General features: G+C 40.3%; 1 protein-coding gene across 2 annotated transcripts in view; it reads right to left on the bottom strand.

Moving 5' to 3' along the window:
* The window catches only part of Atg7 (autophagy related 7), a 251,626-nt gene that overhangs the window by 163,328 nt on the left and 67,769 nt on the right, over window positions 1-20,529 (bottom strand). For both annotated transcript variants that reach the window (XM_026383026.2, XM_026383027.2), the window contains exons 13-16: window positions 15,260-15,454; window positions 13,635-13,838; window positions 11,470-11,585; window positions 5,931-6,006 (exon numbers count right to left, since the gene is read on the bottom strand). In XM_026383026.2, coding sequence (XP_026238811.1) covers window positions 5,931-6,006; window positions 11,470-11,585; window positions 13,635-13,838; window positions 15,260-15,454 — 591 coding nt within the window. The remainder of the gene's footprint in view (window positions 1-5,930; window positions 6,007-11,469; window positions 11,586-13,634; window positions 13,839-15,259; window positions 15,455-20,529) is intronic.

The raw sequence follows: 20,529 nt of genomic DNA, 5'->3' as shown, positions 1-20,529 counted from the left end.
CTTATTATGTTATTATCTCCATTTTACAGATATAAGCATGAGGTTCAAGCTGGGTGCCATTGTGTATGCCTATAATCCCAGCTACTCGGGAGGCTGAGGCAGAGGGGTCACAAGTTCAAGGCAGTCCATGTAACTCAAAATAAAAAGGGCTAGAATGTTGCTCAGTGGTAGAGCACCCTGGGTTCAGTCACCAGTACTGAAAACAGAGAAAAGAAAGTAAAGAGAAAGAAAAGGAAGAAAAGTGAGGTTCAGAGAGGATAAATAATCTACCCAAGGTCACACGGTGACAAGCAGCAAGAGCTGCCTCAAGTCTTTTGAGAAATGAGGTCATAAATGGAAGAATAAATATGAAATTAAGAAGCAAAGCAGATTCTAATGAGATCTGTAAGATCACAAAGCCTTTAGGCTTCCACCCCATGGGACCTCCCAAACAGTACAGTATTGTCCATAAAGCAATATCCATAAAGCAAAGTGATATCCTTCCACGGATAAAGTGAGGCCCAACTCCTGGGACAAGAGATGCAACCTGAGATGCTTTTGAATTGGGTGATATTATCTGTGATTTATCCTCCAGGGAAAGGTAAATCCCTTGTCTTCTAGGGCCTCAGGAAGTTGAAATCCAGACTCCATCAAGATCTTCTGCCCAGATGCTGCCTTACATTCAGGAGCCTCCCAGATGAAACAAGATCCCACCACATCCAAATGGCTTGGGGAACATCTTCCACCTTAGATGACTCCAAGAGTGAATGCAATCAAATACTGGGTGATCTTATGTCACCTACATAACTTCTCTGACCCTAATGGTGCATGGCCCTGGATGTCTGGGAGCCATCTGTTGGCATGATTGGCTAGACTGACAGGATGACCAGGTCACAAACCTTAACAGCCAACACAGTGAAACATGTGGACTACCCATTTCTCCTGTCACTGCCATGGCCATCAAGCTGAGGGGTATATACCCAGGCGGGAAGGGACTCCTTTTCCTGAGCTACATCTCAGGAAATATGATCTTCCTGCTTCTCTATGAATATCCTCCCCCACAGTCAGTCTATTCATATCCCTAGGCTCACTGAGACAAGCATTTCTGAGCACAGTATAACAGACCTGATTAAAACTAAAATCAAGGATTTACAGGGCACAGCAGACAGGCCAAATGAACTGTAGTCCAAGATTTCCCAGGCCAGAGCCCTCCCAGGGTTCTGCCCTAGTTTTGGCTTCATTCTACTTTTCTGAAGCTAACAGAAAGAATCATTCAAGAGCTCAAGAGAACTCAGAGCTGGTGAATACAACCCCAAAGGAAGGGCATATATCCTCAGAGTGCTTTTTTAAAAATCAGTGCTTTAGAACTAGCAGTACACTCCACTCAAAGACAAAAACTGTGAACTGTGTGGTCTACAAGTGGCTTAAAAGCAGGACTTTGATGTCTGGATGACTACTATGGTGTCACTTTGTTTTTAAAATGCTCTAATGATAGCCAGTCGAAGCATCAGCAGGCCTGTAGGCTGTGAACTTGTGTTGCCCGCAGGATGGCACAATACCCTGCAAACCAACTTACCGGAGATATCAGGAGTGGCCTGTAGGTTTTACAACTCCTAAACTGTGTACCTCCCACAAAGAACCAGAGGAAGGCTGGGGTTGTGTTTCAGCAGTAGGGAGCTTACCTCGCACATGTGAGACACTGGGTTTTATCCTCAGCACCACATAAAAATAAACAAACAAAATAAAGATATTGTGTCCCTCTACAACTAAAAAAAACAAACAAAAAAAAACATTTAAAAAAGAACCAGAGGAAGGATCTGATCTTGAAGAACTCAGCCATCACCCCAAGAGCCAGGAAGACAATGAGCTTACCTGCCTGCCTGTCTGCCTTCTCTTCCTGCCTGTCTCCCTTCCCCTACCCTTTCTCCCTCTCCTCCCCTCCCTTCCTTTCCTCCACTTTCCTGTCCTCTGCCCCTCGCTCCCCAATAAAAGATTCCAATTGATGGAAAGCAGAAAGAACAATACTACTATGATAAGAATGATAATGAAAAAGGTCTCTACAAACAAAGGCAGACCAAGGAGCACATCCTATACAAATTCATTTATGGAAAGATCAAAATCATCTAAAAGATCAGAGTCATATGAGAGTCAAGATGTCCATCTCTGTTGGAAGTAGTGACGATAACCAAGAGAAGCAGGAGGAGAGCTATGAGCATGCTTGATAATATTTGCTTTCAATCTGTATGTTGGGCGCAGGAGTGGGTTTACTTTGTGATAATTTATCAAGCAGTACACATAGTCATTTGTGATTATCTATATACAGTCACATATCAATAAAATGATTTTTTTTTAAATTACTCTCTTTAAAGATAGAAAGTAGTTTATACTTTTTGCTTTCTGCTTATACAGTGGGACAGAGCCTTGAAAAACAAAACACACTAAAACCCAAAAAAACAAGAGACCCATAAGCCTATTTTTTCACCTTAAATGGTTTTCACGGTTTTCTAATTCAATAAGAGGTTTCTTCAGGCAGAATTTCATTGAATTTCAGGACCTAATCAAGCCTTTTCTGTACTTGGCCAATCTCTGGATGTGCCAAATTCTGCCTGTGACTCTATAGAGGGAACACTGAGTAATCTTCAGGCCTCCGGGGTCCGACACAGAGAGCAGAGACCAGGGGAACACAGGAAAAGTTATGGAACTTTCTCCAAGTTACACAATGAGTTGCTGGTGGAGGGCCTTATGATTCTCAGTCCAACAACTCTGGCTTTTCTACTACATCTCATTCTGCTGGGGCCAATTAATAAATATTCTCCTTTGGGGCACTGAGAAAAATGAGCCCTGAGAACCTCACTGGCCATTCTTTACATGCAAAGTACACAAAGGAGTTTACCCAATTCCCCTCCAACAGGAAATCATTTGTCTGGGAGAGTAAGGAAGAGGAGAAGAAGGAGAAGGAGGAGGAGGAGAAGGAGGAGGGAAAAGTTGAGTGTGCAAGAGGACATTGCAACACAACCCACTATTTTTGTAGAAACGATGTTCCCCTAATCAAAACACAGTTGCATAAATGGACTCATTCCGCTTAAGAAAAAGGAGGGGGGATTGTTTAAACTCTATAAATGGGGACCTTGCAACCCTGAGATTAATTTCTTCAAGTTCTTTCTCCACTTTCTTTTTCAGAAGGTAGCTAAAAATAAAGGTTTGGAACTTGAAATAATGTAAGCAAGTAATCTCTCTCTCTCTCTCTCTCCCTCGCTCTCTCTCTCTCTCTCTCTCTCTCACACACACACACACACACACACACACACACACACACACAGCTTTTCCCATATATGGCCACATTATTCTTTAGTCTTTGAAAAGGCCAAATGAAGAGATGGCCAACAACCAAAATAATCCTTCAGACATCTGAAAAGGAGGAGAGAGGACTAGAAGGGTTGGTGAATGACAAACGATTGCCAGGCTCAATGGGGATAAATAACACCAAGAGGGATTAGTTGCCATAGTGTCTGAAAAACATGGGCACATGCATTTTGACACGGGCCTCTTCTCTAGAGAGACTGTTTTGCCCTATGGCCTCAGCACTGAGAAAACTACAACTGCAGTAATTTAACATAAAGGGCTTAAAGAAGGAAACCAGTGCAGGGGCATGACTGAAAATTTAATTAAGGCCCTTCTCAGCACAAAAATCTGTAAAAGAGATGAGGGCACAGCTCGAGGTCAGAAGAGGGGGTGGGGGAAACATGGGAAAGATCTGAATGAGATATGAGAACATAAATAGCAGAGGTCAGCCCTGCAGGTCAGTGGCCTTGTGATAGATGGCTGTTACAGTGTCTGTTGGGTCTTGCTGGAAAGGTTTCTCTATAGAAGGCTCATGTCAAACAAAGGCCACCTTGTGTGAGTCAGGGGGAAACGTCACATTTTCCCAGTGTCTTATGCTTTATAGGCCATGTCAGATGCACCCCTGGACACAGGTGAAGCATCTGATTAATTGATAGGAAAATGAAGGCTCAGGGATGTTAAGAGACCTAATGACAGGCCAAATGTGGGTGGCATTGTGCAAGAACACTGGAGTAGAGACTGCAAGCTAAGTCCCACAATGTGTGGGCTTGCTTTTTTGGTGGGGGGAGGTACTGGGGATCGAACCCAGGGGTGCTTCACCACTGGGCTGCATCCCCAGTCTTTTTATTTTAAGACAGGATCTATCTCCCTAGAGTTGCTGAGCCTGGCCTTAAACTTGCAACCCTCTTGCCTCAGCCTCCCAAGTTGCTGGGATGACAGGTGTGTGCCACCATGCTTGGCTTGGACCAGGGCTCTTTCTACCCACAAAATCTTCAAAGAACACTGGTCAGACTGCCAGGTTTGGGTTTATTTATTTATTTATTGGGGTACTGTGGATGAACTCAGGGGCACTCAACCACTGAACCACATTTGCAGCCCTATTTTGTATTTTTTTTTTAAAGAGAGAGGGAGAGAGTCAGAATTTTTTAATATTTATTTATTCTTTTTTTTTTTTTTTAGTTTTCGGTGGACACAACATCTTTGTTTGTATGTGGTGCTGAGGATCGAACCTGGGCCGCATGCATGCCAGGTGAGCGCACTACCACTTGAGCCACATCCCCAGCCCCCTATTTTGTATTTTATTTAGAGACAGGGTCTCAATTGAGCTGCTTAGGGCCTCACTTTTGCTGAAGTTGGCTTTGAACTCGAGATCCTCCTGCCTCAGCCTCCTGAGTCACTGGTATTATAGGAGTACATTACCATGCCCAGCCAGGTTTGAATTTAGATTGCAGCTCATTCACTAACTCTGTCAGTGACCATAGACAGGTCATTTCTCCTCTTCTGATTCTAATCCACAGTTGGAAAATAATAGAGCTGGCCTTGATAGGAGGTGGGTATTTGAGGGGAAGAGAGAAGCACACATGAACCAAGTGAGTCTCTCCTTGCACATCAAATTGGTGGGCACTGTCACCAGTGCACTGAAAGGAGGCAGACTGCAAGTTACTACTGAACCACAACATGAACACCAGGGGAATGATTTTCCAAAGGAGAAGACCAGAAAGCCTCTTCATTCCTCCAAGAAAAGGGTCATGGAAACAAATGAAACAGCAACATCAACGCTAAGTATTCATCCTACAGCTTCATTCTTTTTCCTTCCTAAGGGAATAGGCCTTCCTTATGATGTTTTGGCTTATATTTCTGAAAAGACATCCTTTTTTTGATGACACTACATACTTCCAGCGGTTTTCCCAGGCTTGCCCATAAAGGCTGTCTATTTGGGTAAGTAGTCAATACTAATAATGCCCAAATAGCAGGCATCATTTGCTGAGAGCCCTCAATACACTTTGTAGCTGAGCCCTGTCAATCTACTGTCCCTGGTCTTTTCAGCTACCAGATGAGGCAGGTATATTTTAAAATAGGAGAACTTGGGGCTTGGGTAGAAGCTCAGTGGCAGAACACTTGCCTAGCACATGTAAGGCACTGGGTTCGATCCTCAGCACCACATAAAAATAAATAAATAAAATAAAGTATTATTTCCATCGGTAACTTAAAAAATATATTAAAAAAAAGAGAAAGTGAGAATTAAGACTTCAAGAAGTTTCATGAATTGGTCAAGGAAGGCCACCTTCATAACTGCAGTACTGGGATTTAAACCACTGGGTGATTCCAAAGCCTGTTGCTTCTTTTCCTACTCTGTGATGAGGACTCTAGTCAGCATGCCAAATGCATCGAAGAGTCTGAGTAATGCTGATGCTGCTTTTTCCTGATTTCTTTTCACTGGCATACTGCAGGAGTATATTTGGGGGAGGGTGTCATAAAATTCCCCCACTGACAGCCCAGCTGTGGGATAAGCGGGCTGAGATGGTGGAATGGTAAAAGGACTCCCATGTGTTCCCCTTGCACCAAAGGGATCAGGTCTAGAATCCTGATTTCATTTCCGGATCACTAACCTGGTGAGGTACAAGCCCAAGAGAGGTTGGAGGCTCATTCATGCGATCATCACTGCTGCTGGCAATGGCGTAGCCCCTGGGGACAGGAAACAATTAGAACTGTTCAGTTAACCAGAATTTATGGTGGACACTTAGAGATGATGCAGGAGGGAGGGATGTTCATGTAAGGTTCATGAAAGTAACCAAAGCGCTTGCTGAGCAGCACAAGCTAGCAAAAACCTCTTTTCCCTAGGGAGAGAAGGAAAGAGAGTAATAAAAAAAAAAAAAAAAAAAAAAAAGCACGCTTGGTTTGAAGTTGGAAAGACCAGAGCATGTGACCACCATGCAAGTTATTTAGCTTCTGTGTGCTTCAGGTCCATTGTCTACAAGGTAGGAATAAGGAGACTGTGATGAATAAATTAGGAGCATTTTAGATAAACTGCCAAGCACAACGCTTTGTTTGTGATAAGCTTATAAGCATAAATTCCTTACTCTGAGATAGTCCTTATAAAACACCACAGAACATTTTTGTATTGAAATTTTAAAGTGGAAAACTTTCTAACTTTAATTTCACTTTTTTCTTTCTTCTTTTTATTTGTTCTTTCTTTTCTTAAAGAGATGGGCTCTCACTTTGTTGCCCAGTCTGGCCTTAAACTCCTGGTCCCAAAAAATCCTTCTGTCTCAGCCTCCAGAGTAGCTGGGACCACAGGAGCACCACTGTGTCTGGCTTAGCTCTGGAAGATGTTATCCCAAATACTTCCTCCCATAAGGCAGCAATAAACATAAACAGCAGGGATAGCTAAGGCAGATGACAAACACGAGAGGACTAAAAAGCTGCCTACTTCCATTTAACTCCAGGACTTCTATACTAGTTACATACGGCAACAAAACTGTACAGAGGCCATCTTTTCAACTGTGCAGACAACCTCTAAGTCACAAAATGAATAGAAAATTCTTTCAAATTTGTGTTGACTTTCTGAGAACTAAATCTTAAATTTCTGAAAGATAAACCTTAAAAAAAAAGATTTTTGCTTCTTTCCTTCTTGTATTGCGTTACCACCTGGTTTAAGGACAAACATCCAGAGGCTGCAGAGTGCCAGATAAGCACCCACTAAACAGGAGGCAGCGGGAGAGGCAGTCTGAGAAGAGAGGACAGCACTGCATGGTGATCAAAACACTCTGGAGCCACACTGGCTGAACCAAATCCTGGCTGAGCCACCTATTAGATATCCAAATTTTAGCCACTTGGTTATTCTCCCTGTGCCTCAGTTTCCCCATCAAAAATAGGACAAATAATCATTGTTCTTTCCTAATAGGTTTACTACGAGGATTAAATGGGTCCATATTTGTCAAGTGCTTAGAACAGTGCCTAGCAGAAAACGAGCACCAAATCATTATTTGAAAAATAAATCAATCATAATTCATCTGTAACGGAGTCAGGTGTGGATACCCGCTTGACATCAGTCTGGCTTGTCTCTGACCCTGACAGCACAATCACAAGCACGTACTGAGAGATCTTAAATTTCTATATTTCTTTTTGCTTCCTTTCCTTTTCTCTCCTCTTCATTAATTCTGTTTTTTTTTTAAATGACTGACTCTATTTTTAAAATTAATTTTTGTCTCATTGTGTTTAAGGCAAAAAGAATTCTGCTGTTTGTAAGCAAGACCTTTTCCTTGCTTGGAGAAGATAAGGTGTCCAGGTCACAATTGTATGAATTTTTTTACGTGGAATATAACACACATACAATGTGTTCAACGTAGAGATACTAAAAGGCCCAAGGCCAAGTTAAACAAAAGCCACAAGCTCACTCACTTCTTTCTTCTCTCATATAAGCCTGGAACACTATGAGTCATAATAAATTTAAAAGTATTTTTAAACTGATGTGACACTAGTGAACTAAGAGGTCATGGCCAACCCTCTCACTGAGAATAAAAGGAAAGCAGATGCTGTGGTTTGGATGTGGCTTGTCCCTGTCAAAAGTTAGGTTGAAGTGATTGCCACTGTCATGGTATCCAGGTGGTGGAGCCTTTAAGAGGTAATTAGATCATAGGGCTCCACCCTCACTAGAAGCTGGGGTAGGCTCTCTCAAAAATGGGTTAGGTCTGGCAGGAGGGAGTTTGGTTTTACAGGACTAGATTAGATACCACAAGAACAGGTTATAAAGCAAGGTCACTGCCTTGCTTTCTCTCTCAAACACATGCTCTTCTATATGTGCCACTTTCCTCCCTCTTCTCTGCCATGCTGTGATGCAGCACAAGACGCTCATCAAAAGTCAAATGGATGCCCACACCATACTCTTGACTTCCAGGACTAGGAGCCAAAATAACTCGGTCCTTGGTATTTTGTTATAGTAACAAAAAACAGATCAAGACAGTAGACAAAATATAAAAATCTTTGTTTGAAAGAATCAGAAAGATACCCAGGTAGGTAAGAATTAGTACAAAGATTTGTGAGAAGAGAGAAGACCATAAAAGTAAAGCAGGCTTCTTAGAGAGGGATTCCCATAAAGTAACTCTCAACCTCCAAAAGCAATGACCATAGGATTACAAGTTGAATGTGACACTAATAGGCTCATGAGGCTGGAGGGGAAAACTAGACTCTGAGTTCTGCCAATAAGGAAAAATCATAAAAAATATCTTAGACATAAAGTTGGGATCACTGGGGCCTATCTCAGAGAAAAGGCGAACCAGAAAAAGACCATTCCTAAATGGATTAAGGTATTCTAAGATGGCTAGTGAACTTACCAGCAGTTTTCCAGAAGAAAATGTAAATCACATCTCTACAATTTTTATATGTCATGTCCATCGCTCAATCAAAAATAACCAAACAGGGGCTAGAGGCATAGCCAGGGGTAGAACATATGCTTTAGCAAGCACCAGGCCCTAGATATAATCCCCTGCAACATCCTCCAAATATTTAAGAAAAGGTCTTACTCAGTGGCTCAGGCTGTTCCCAAACTCTTGAGTTCAAGGGATCCTCCTGCTTCAGCTTCTCAAGTAGCTGGGACTATAAGCAGGTACCACTGCATCCAGCTTGAGAAGTCTCAATATTAATTGGGTATGTGAATACATCAAGAAATTCTTTGTTTTTACAACTAAAAACAGTAGAGATGCATACTAAAAAGATTCACTTTATAAAATGCTATATCTTGGATTTGCTTTTTTAAAAAGTCAGTAGGAAGAAGAAAAAAAGCACAGATAGCAGTGTAGATAAATGATGGCTGAACATGTGTTGGTAGATGTTAAACCAGGTGGAGTTAACAGAAGGTTTAGTATATATGTTTGAATTTTCCATAATAACAACTTTTATCATTGTTGTTTTTAGAAATGGGTATATAAGAAGACAACACATGACCAAAAGGTAGGTAGGAAAAACAACAGACAGCAGGAACAGAACCTTAGGAGATACAAACAATGGATATATCTGCTAAAGGCTTAAAACAGGATTAAGTGTTCTCAAGGAATCAAAAAGAACAAACATCAGATCTTCAGCAAAGACTAGGAAATATATAAAATAAGATCAAATGGTAGGCTGCAATTGTGGCTCAGTGGTAGAGTGCTTACCTAGCATGTGTGAGGCCCTGGATTCCATCCTCAGCACCACATATAAATAAATAAATAGATAGATAGATAGATAAATAAATAAGTAAATAAAATAAAGGTATTAAAAAAACCCCAATAAAGTCAAATGGCAATTCTGGCCCTGAAACATCTGATAATGATATTGGTTTTACACACAGCAGACATAAAGATGAGAGAATCATAACTGGAAGACAACCAAAGGCAAAGAGCTAGACTGAAGCAAAGGAAGACAAATGATTGAAAATACAGAAGAGACCATGAAAGACACATGATTCCAACTGGTATGTAACTGGAGTCTCAAGAGAAACAAGGCAAAAGAGAATGGGAGAAGTAATTTTTCTAATATAATGGCTGAGATTTTTCCACAATAGATGAAAGGCATTAAGCCACAGGTTCATGAGGCACTAGAAAGCTCAGTCAGAAAAAATACAGAAGATGGTGTATGATGATCACACTTCTGAAAGGCAAAGGCAATAAGATCATCTTGAAGCAACTCAGGGGAGGCAAAAGGGAGCAAAGCAAATTGCTCAAATCAGCAGCAATGGGAAAAATCCTTAACTTCTCAACAGAGATAAAGGCAACCAAATACAATCCAATTATACTCTCAAATGCTGAAAGAAAATGAGTGCCAATGTAGAATTCTATAGAACATAAGAAACCCTCTTTCAAACATGAAGACAGTTTCAGACAAACAAAACCTGAAATATATTTGTCACTAGTATTTCTTTTTTCTTTTCTTTTTGGTACTGGGAATTAAATCCAGGATATGCTATACCAATGAACCACATCCCCATCTCTTCTTAGTTTTTGAGAGAGGTCTCACTAAGTTGCCTTGCTAAGTTGATAAGTCTGGCCTTGAACTTGGGATCCTCCTGACTCAGCCTTCTGAGACACTTGGATTACAGCCATGCTCCACCATGTCTGTCACTGGTATTTCTCAAAAAAAAAAAAAAAAAAAACCCTAAAGGGAATTGTTCTTCAGGCAGATGAAAAAATGCCCTACTCTGGGAGTTTGAAGATAAAGAAATGAAAAGCAACAAAAATGGGAATAAAAAAATTCTCTAAAACTAAACAGCAAATATATAACCAAATATATAAACACCTATATATATATATATATATTTGGGAACTTAAAATATGTAACATTTCAAAAAAATAAATGTGAAGATACACAGGTTGTCTGTTCAACCTCCATTCTTCTACCTTCTCACAATAATTTTATACAGAGGGGCAATATGCTCAGCCAACAAAACAAAACAAAACTACATTCATCAGTATTCCCGGCAACTAGGAGTTAGAATTAATAGATTAATCTTTCAGGAAAGCTCTTTAAAAGGGGGCACACTCAGATGACCACAACATTCATCCTTTGGTCGTTTCCTTCTTCTAAATGGGCACATAGATGTAATACTGATCTCACAATATCCATCCCATAACCACAAACTGCCATGCATGAGAAAGAAAGCTAAGAGTGGCTGAGTGAATGATAAGAAGTAACTTCAGTATCTGATGGCATAATGGAATCTTTGTACTAACCCTGGACTGCTCACCTCTGAACTTCTTGTTGCATAAGAAAGATAAAGCTCATTTGGCAAAGTTACTGAACATGAATCTTTGTTACATATAGTTGAATACAATTTCTAACAAAAGTTCAAGGATGGAAAAAATAAAAACTTACTAGCACACTAGTGTCCGAGAGTCCCTACCAAAACTTGTATTCTTCCTTATTAATAGTTGCCAAATAACTCAAGGGATATAGCCTCAAAGATCACATGGCAAGTTCTCCCTGTCCAAAGAATTGGACCAGGCTGTTTTTTTTTTTAAATTTGTTTGTTTGTTTGTTTATTAGTCTTGTGTTTTTGAGGACAGAAAAAATAATAAAATTCTCAGAAAAGTCGGATTAAGAATAGGTCAAGCAAGACCAAGTGCCAACAAATGCTTGCTTTGTTTAAACACCATTTCTAAATAGCAAACTCACCCTTCTGGATGCTGCAAAACAGACACCATCAATTCTACTGCCAGGGCTCCTGCAATCATGGCCAGTCCTGGACGACTCACTGTGCACTGTTGGTCCAAGGTCCGGTCTCTGGTTGACTGCAGAGAAACAATCATTGACACGTGCTGGAAGTTCTAGTCCACTCAACTCTGTTTGAGCAAGGCGCTCCTCCACGATAAAGCTTTAAAATACAACCAGATGCTCATTGTTGGCAGAGAACACCCAGCTTCAAATAACACCATTTCTGGGAGGATCAAGTTACACAAAATACACAATTCAGCTAATTCAATGAGGTAATAATTCTGAAAAGGATTAGCAGCCTCAACAATTAAAGACTGGTGATGGCCAGCAAAATGAGGGCTCTGCTGCCTCATACTGTGAATTTGCACCATGCACTCTCCTTCCACTGACTCAATTCAAATCTCTTGGGCTTGGTAGTTACATTGTGGAGACATAGAAAGGAAGAGTAATTTGGATAGGCAAGTGTCCTACCATTCTAACCAAGCTAATGCTTCTGAGTGACCCAGAGATGGAAACAGGAGTTTGCTAACTTGCAAGTCTCAGTTCCTACATGCCCCTTGAAATGTACACACCTCCACACCCTTAGTGTGGTCCCAGGGCTTACCTACAAGCATTTTTGCTATAGCCTAGCCCCAAACATAAGCCTTCATTGATTCAACCAAAGAATTCTAATCTAAAAACTCTGGGCTAATTCAGGGGTGGTCAAGAAAATTTTGTCTCTGAAAATCTTACTTTCTGAATGGTCATGACTTTAGTGGAACGGACCATTCATTCTTCTTGTTGGCAATAACTAAATGACAGGACCAGCCACATATTCTCATACCATGATGGAGATCATTGAGCCATCTTCCTCACATAAGAGAAAGCTCATCTTTTCTTTATACTAGGTGGTCATAAAAGCCAGTCACACACACACACAAAAGATACGCATTATTAAAGAACAAGTTTTAAAAGAAGGAGAAAATGTGTGTGTATAGAGGGTGGGTAGATACAGAAAGCACCTCTGCTTTGCTTCACTGGAAATTATGAGCTGTTCTGATGAAAGACCACTCCTGCAGACCAACTCCAGTGGTGTCAATCAAGCTAGAGAATCTCACATTTGCACAGTGTGATCTGGCAGTTCAGAGTACTTCCACACTTGACCCACTTTCTGCTGTGAGCTGACACAGCCAGCATTTTTCCTTCTTCTGCTAGTTTTCCAGATAAAATACGAGATGTGCAGTTAAATTTGAATTTTATACAAACTATTTTTAGTATTAGTAGGCCTCAAATATTGCACTGAGTGTAATTATACTAAAATATTATTGACTGTGCACATGAAATTTAACATCTACTTGGAATCCTGCACTGTCACTTGTTAAAAATGACAAATCGGGGCTAGGATGGTGGCTCAATGGTAGAGTACTTGCCTAGCATGTGTGAGGCACTGGGTTCAATTCTTAGCACCACATTTAAATAAATAAAATAAAGAACCACTGACAACTAAAAAATATTTTTAAAAAAGCAATCTTTAATTTGAACAACAACAACAAAAAAGGATGACAAGTTGGTCTGGGGTTTTGGCTCAGTGATAGAGCATTCACCTAGCATGTGTGAGGCACAGGGTTTGATTCTCAGGACCACATAAAAAAACAAATAAAAAAAACAAAGGTATTGTGTCCATCTACAACTTAAAAAAAAAAAAGACAAGTCTGTGCCCCACTCCCATTCTTCAGAGGCACAGGGAGTCTAGGAGGCTTATTTGGAATCACCTGTGATACTGTGTCAAGGTCTGGATTGGGATCTGGATCTTTAGACTCGCTATGTTTAATGTTTATTTTACTAAGATAAGTACAGGAGAGAGTACTGCATGCTGTTAGGAACCAGGCTGGGCTACACTTTCCTCACTGAGCTCACCCCCCGCCCCAAATTATCTGTGGCTGCATTTTTCTTGGTGAATGAGGAAGAGCTGGACAGTTGATGATTCCAATTGAGGCTCATTCTGGAACAATGCCATCCCCCCCAAATAGGAGAATTCTCTTTGTGGAAAGACAGTCTATAAATTACACTGAAAGAGCTTTGTTTCTCTGCCCTACTACACAACATGGTCATTGGAAATCTTTGGAAACACCAAGAAATTTACTTACATCTCCTGGGGCCACCACATCATTGCAGAAATAACAGCCAAGTTTGTAACCCGGGATGTTGGCAAAAAGCGATGAGCCCAGGAGGTCAGCAGATGCCACTGAGTGACTGGGACACAGATCCCCGGCTCCCTGCTGCTTTGGTTTCTTCAGGCCATGTCTCATGACAACAAATGTGTCAAATCCCAAGGCAGCATTGATGACCAGCTGCAGATATCAAGAAATAAGAGAATTAATGGAAACATTTCTTAAACCAGGGCTAATTTCATATTTAGTTAACTTTTATAATTTTTTTTTTGCATAGGAGTATAACTGAACAACCAATGATGTTACAAGCTTCCCAATACTGAGGGTTTATTAAGCATAAGACACTTAAAAAGTGAATATCATTAATTATTTCATTTCATTTAAAACACCCTACAAACACTGTCCAATTTTAGATGAGGATAATGGAAGTCAGAGAGTTTAGTTCTATTACTGGCCCAAGGTCACATAGCTTATAGGCAGAAATGTAAAACGAAGTTCTTAGGCCCATTCTTTGTACCATTATATCACATAGATTTTTTCTTTTTTTTTTGGTCCTGGGAATTGAACATAGGGTTGCTTTACCACTGAACTACATCCTGAATCCTTTTATTTTTTTATTTTGAGAGTTCTGCTAAGTTGCTGAGGGTCTCACTAAGTTGTTGAGGCTATCCTCAAACTTGTGATTCTCCTGCCTCTATCTCCCAAATTGCTGGGATTACAGGTGAATGCTACCACACTTGGCTCCATGTAGATTTTTTTTATAACAGCTTCATGGAGATATAATTCACATTATCATATAATTCATTTACCACATAGATTTTTAAGGACATCTTTTTTTCATTTATACTATAAGAACATTTCTTAATTATAATTTGATGTGCTCTCTCAAATTTCTGATCATATAGAAAGTATGAAAAATACTTTTTTTAGTATGAAAAAAAATCATACTAAAAGAAAAAAAAATCACTCAACATACACAGTTCAAACAAGTAAGAGTTTGAAATATTTCTTCTTGCTATCTCCTCTCCCTTTTACTTCCTCCCCAACTTTCCCCTTTCTCTTTCCCCTATTTCTTTTCTCTCTTGATAGATGGATGAATGGATGGATAGACATATAGAAATGTTTATATGTATATGTTTATATCTAAACATAATTGATACTAAAATATATACAATATTGTATCTTATTTAACACAGCATGATATTTTCCATATTAAAATTCTTTGAAACATAAATGTAAATGGCTGCACGCTATTCCACCATGGGTATTGGATTGTGATTTAGTTCACTATTCTCTACTGATGGCCCTTAAAATCGTCACTGACCAAATATTAGTGAAAGTTCCTGCCCTCTTGGAGCTCAAATATGAACTCAGGTGTATCATTCCTGCTGGTGTTGAGCACCTCAAAGGACCTTGAGGGAAGGTAAACACTAACTATTATCTTGGGTGATGAAGTGAGCAAAAACAGCATCTGTAGTAAAAGCCCTTTGGCACTGGGCTCTAGGGTTACACATGTCACCCCTCTTTGCTGGAGGGGAGCAAAGGTTGGGGTGGTGGTGCATTAAGTCACAGGGACAAGCACCCCTGGTTCCACACACTACCTTTCTCTTGCTTGCAGCAATGACTGCAGGAAGCCATCGGCTTTCCCTGGTGTCCATCAACAGGAAGATGACATCATGGCTTTCAATGAGCTGCTCCAGCTGCTCTACATCCTTGCGGGCTTGCTCCAGGGTGATGCTGGAGAAGTTCACTGGATGACCCGGCATGGGGATGCTCATGTTGAACCCTCTGGCATTCTAGGGAAACACCCAAATGTATTTATGTCTGAGGCAAAGGTACAGGTGAGCTCTCAAGACCATACTTCCCCACAGCTTCCAGCACATATATGTGGTCACTTAAAACTAGAAATTTCTGTGTATCGTAATACTGCTTTTTCCTTACCCTACCTATGCCTTCCACCTCTTTCACCTCTTAAAAATCAAGACAAGCTGCAAATCTTCCTTGAACCTTTTCTTTCCCCTGATACGGGGGATTGAACCAAGGCCTCACACATGCTAAGCAAGTGCTCTACCACTGAGCCTCAGCCCCAGCCCTCTTGCCTGATTTTAACAGTGAACCACACGTGAACACTGATGAAGCCAGGGACATTAACTTCTCATAGAAAAGACAGTGTTCTAGAGTCACCAACTGTACCCTTAATCCCCCGCATTCCTCTGGCCACAGGGAAGTGTGTGAAAACATCAACTTTTCTATTCATTTGCCAAAACTCTTCACCCTGAAAAAAACAGTTCAGGGGCAAAGCAAGTAAGTCTTTTTACAAAGGAAAATCTATTTTGTAGATTGAAGATATTTTTTCCTTGTCTTCAACTTGAAGCCTAATCTCTGGAATTAAAGCGAGGGGCAGCAATGATTCCAAAAAGATAGGGGGTGGGGAGTTCCAAGCAAAGCAGGAAAGGATTCTAGGAAGCAAGAGCTTCAAAAAAAGATTCCCAAACAAGTCCATTTAAAAAAAGAGACTGCCATAAAGACCAAGACCTCATTATGAACATGAGATATCACGCATTTACCTTGTACCAATTACTATAATAAAATATTATTAAAGCAACACCTACAGTGCTAATAACAATAATAAGTTAATGGCATATTACAACTGACAAAGCATGTTAAATGGTGGGAGTGTGATCCAAAAAGCTATTGCGTAGGTTTAATGACACCAAGATTGGCACATAATTACACAATACCCATTCTGACCTTCTGAATAACTGATGCTTAGCCACATAAACTTCACTAATCTAAATAAACTTTTAATGGCTGAAATTTCAGCTAGTAAGCTGACAAAGCAGCCCATTCCTTAGGTTCATACTCCAGAGATTCAACGAACTTAATTCAGAAAGTTTCAACACAGTGGTTTTCCATCTTTGCTGCACAGAATAACTTATGAGGGTTCTAAAAACCCCCAGTCACAGGCTTTTCTCCAGACTGTTAAAATTGGAATCTTTGAGAGTAGATGTAGACATCATTATTTTCTAAAACTCCTCAGATGATTCAAAAGTATAACAAGGGTGAGGTATAATTTATATAAAGTGAAATACCCATATTTCACATGGACAGTTCAACATATTTTGACAAACTGAAGAGTAATCACTGCATACACCTGTCAGGACGTGGAACACTTCAATAACCCATTGAATGCTCTCCTGTGCCCCTCCTTATCCAATATCAACTACCACCATTATTACTATATAAAGACAGCTGAGTTTTGCCTACTCTAGAATCTGAAATAAATGATATCCTAAAAATATACTCACTTATATTTGGCTTTGTTCAAGCAACATAATGCTTCTGAGGTTCATCCATATCGTTAAGCATCAATATTACATTCCTTTTTATTATGTAACTCTACCATATTTTTTCATTCATTCTCTACTTGCTGGCTTGAGTTATTTCCTGATTTGGACTATTATGAATAAGGTTGCAAAGGGCATTTCTGTATAAGTATTTCAGTGCACATATGTTCTTTCTCTTAGGTAAATTATCGAAAAGTGAAACTGTAATTGTTAGGTGTGCATGTTGAATTTCTTGTGGCTGTTTTACCAGAAAGTATAGAGTGTCTGGTTGCTCCACAGTCTGACATTTAACACTGTCAAATCTTAATTTTAATCATTTTAGTGTTTTATAATGATACACCTTTTCTTCTGTGTGTGTGTGTGTGTGTGTGTGTGTGCGCGCGAGCGCGTGTGTGTGTGTGTGTGTGTGTGTGTGTGTGTATGTGTGCATTCACATGGGTGCTGGGGATTGAAACCAGAACCTCATGTTCATCACTGAGCTACATCCCTAACCTCTACAATAATATGTCTTCATGATCCTATTTTATATTTCCCTAGTGACTATTGATACTGAGCATTTTCATGTGTTCACTGGCCATTCATAGATCTTCACTGTGAAGTAAGTACCTATCCAACCAAGCCTTTTGTCCCTTAAAAAAAAGGCTGGTTTGAATTTTTATCATCGAGTGGTAATTGTTCATGTATTCTAGGTAGAAATTGTTTGCCAAATATGTACTCTCAGTTTACCTAGTTATTTCATTCTCTAATTGGGGTCTGTTGAAAAACAGAAGTTTAAATTTTGACAAAACCCAAGTTAACAATTTTTTTTCATTTATAGCCTGTTTTACTGGGTTCTAAGAAATATTTGACTATCACAAGACCACTGAGCTTTTCTCTAGAAGCTTCACAGTTTTAGCTTTAGTTCTATGTTCCTTCTGGGTTGTCACTTGCAGGCTCAGAGTATTCAATGAGGTCTTTGTACTCTTATAATTGGGGTCCTGTGACTCTCGGCCCTGTGTGACCTCTGTAATCTCTACTAGCTCACAGCCCCCTGGTGATGTTTCCTTCCCAGCATCTCAGAGGGGTACCTAAGTATATGCAGCTTAAAAAAAAAGGGGGGGGGGTGGCTCAAGGTGCTGCTGAAGAAGGTGAGGCAGTTTTCTGGAACTTCTTCTCTGTACTTGTATCTGCTACTGCTTCACCAGCTCAGCAAGAACAGAATTATCTTCTTGGGTACCTCAGGCTTGGCACTGAACAGAAAGTACCACTAGACAATGAACTGGGACAAATGTTCTTGATTTCCTTCTGTGGGGACCCACGATTTTCCACAGCCTATTGTCTAAAAAGAGTCATTCACTGTTTCACATACTTTGCCCGGGAGCACAATTATTTAAGGTGAGAAAGCAAGTCATTATCAGGATGAGAAGCAGTTGTCCAGAGCTGGGTTTTCAAACCTCAAGTGTGAGGCTGAGGGTGTATCTCAGTAGTAGTAGCCTAGCATATGTAAGGCCCTGGTTTTCACCTCCCACCCAAAAAACAAAAACAAAAACCCTTTGGTCTGCTCCTAAAGCCTACATTTTATTGTTTCACCTTTAAAAAATGGTGACATCAAATAATAATTTGATTTACAAAAGACTGTTTTCTTATCCAATTAACCTCAGGATTAGGCACAAGCATCTGCAGTAGAGCAGTTCTTTTAATGTAATTTTATATAGCATTTTAAAGACCCCCTGAAAAGTTCAATGAGACACCAACATCAGAGAGTCAAAGAAAAGGGATTACTTGGCCAGGCATGGTGGTGCACGCCTATACACCCAGTGGCTTGGGAGGCTGAGACAGGAGGACCGCAAGTTCAAAGCCAGCCTGAGCAATGGAGAAGTGCTAAGTAGCTCAGTGACCCTGTCTCTAAATAAAATACAAAATAAGGCTGGAGATGTGGCTTAATGGTTGAGTGCTCCTGAGTTCAATCCCCAGTAACCATCCCCCCACCCAAAAAAAATTACTCAAGGAATCACATGCAGAAAAAAAATAAAGAGATTCTTAAGATCTGGACTTTGAGTTACTTGAGGGTCTGAGGTCAGAAAATGGTTAGTTTGGGTCAAAGATATTTTAGCGCAAAAAGTAAAAGTCAGACTTTCTAGTTCTAGGGGAGAATAAATTCAAGGTTCTCCAAGTTAGCCATCCACTGACATCACCCTGTCACCTAGGTCTGTCACCCAGGGGTGGCTGGGGGATGGGTGCTTACAACCTCTTGGGACAATATCACTGCACCTTCCTGTGAGTGTATTATGTCAAAATTAAAATTAAAAAAGACTTATCACCCGTTACTTTTTTTTTTTCCAAGTCAAATGTTACTAGGCTTCAAGTTCCAAGATTAGAATTTTGCAATAATTGAACAAGTGGGGCAATCCTGCACTAACAGAACCAGGATTTCTACCATTTCCAGGTGATTAGATTGCCTGAGAAGTCTGCATTTCATACATCTGCTAACTTCAAAAGCCCACTTCTCTTGCCTGGAATGCCCTTCTAAACCTCTGGCCTCTCCCACCACTTTCTGCTTCTCTCCTACCTCTCTCAAACTATTCCTTTAATTAATTCCTTCAGAGGTCAGGGCACATGGCACTGCTTGAAGAAAGCATTCTCTAGCCCAGCAAACCTGTACAGGGCCCACTCTTTTGTATTTCATTAACTCAGATTCAAAGCCAAGTCCTCCCTCTACTTGTCCTCCTTAATACTTACTATTTTCATTATAATTTTAAAAATTAATTATTCAGCATATATGTGATCAACTAGAATAAAAGCTCTATGAAGATAGGGCCAAGCTGTGTTCATGGAGGCCTGACCTTTTTCTCTATGGCTTGGTGTAAGAAAGGTGATCGATAAAGATATATTGAATGAAAAACGCTATTTTAAATCAAGCGTATGAAGAAAATCTTCTATGGTTAACTAATAAGTTATACAGTTTCACAAGAACTTTTCATGAAGTTGATAAATTATACAAATACTCAGATGAGTTATTATTTATAAGGCACAACAAATAAAAGTCTTGGAAGCTTGGACCCTGGCCTCACCTTAATGCAACAGGGAAAACAGGATAACACAATGTAAGTGCTAAGAAAGAGGCTTGGTTGCTCGGTGTGCTGATTTTCCCAAGAAAAGTTGGACTTGATCTCTAAGGCCCAGCATAATCTGGACCTTGCTTCTGCCTCAGCCTCCCTTCATCTTCTTTGACATCTAAGCTTCAGCCACCCTGGCTTTCTTTCAGGTCCTCAAAAGCATCACACTCTTTCCTGCCTTAGATTTTTTTCACAGACAGCTCTGCTACCTTAATTTAGCCTACTCCCACTCACCCTTCAGGATTTCATTCCCTGATTCCACGCTCAGTCCTTAATCTAGCTCAGGCCAACCTGCCACACATGCTCATGGCAACTGAACTCTTGATTCACACATACACTTATGACAATTGTAACTATCTGTGGGGCTGGAATTGCGACTCAGTGGTAGAGTGCTCATTTAGCATATGTGAAACACTGGGTTTGATCCTT

Source organism: Urocitellus parryii, chromosome 16, assembly GCF_045843805.1.
Source record: "Urocitellus parryii isolate mUroPar1 chromosome 16, mUroPar1.hap1, whole genome shotgun sequence".
Classification (NCBI taxonomy): domain Eukaryota; kingdom Metazoa; phylum Chordata; class Mammalia; order Rodentia; family Sciuridae; genus Urocitellus; species Urocitellus parryii.
Note: the sequence above shows the minus strand (reverse complement) of the source record. Positions and strands in the feature narration are given on the sequence as shown.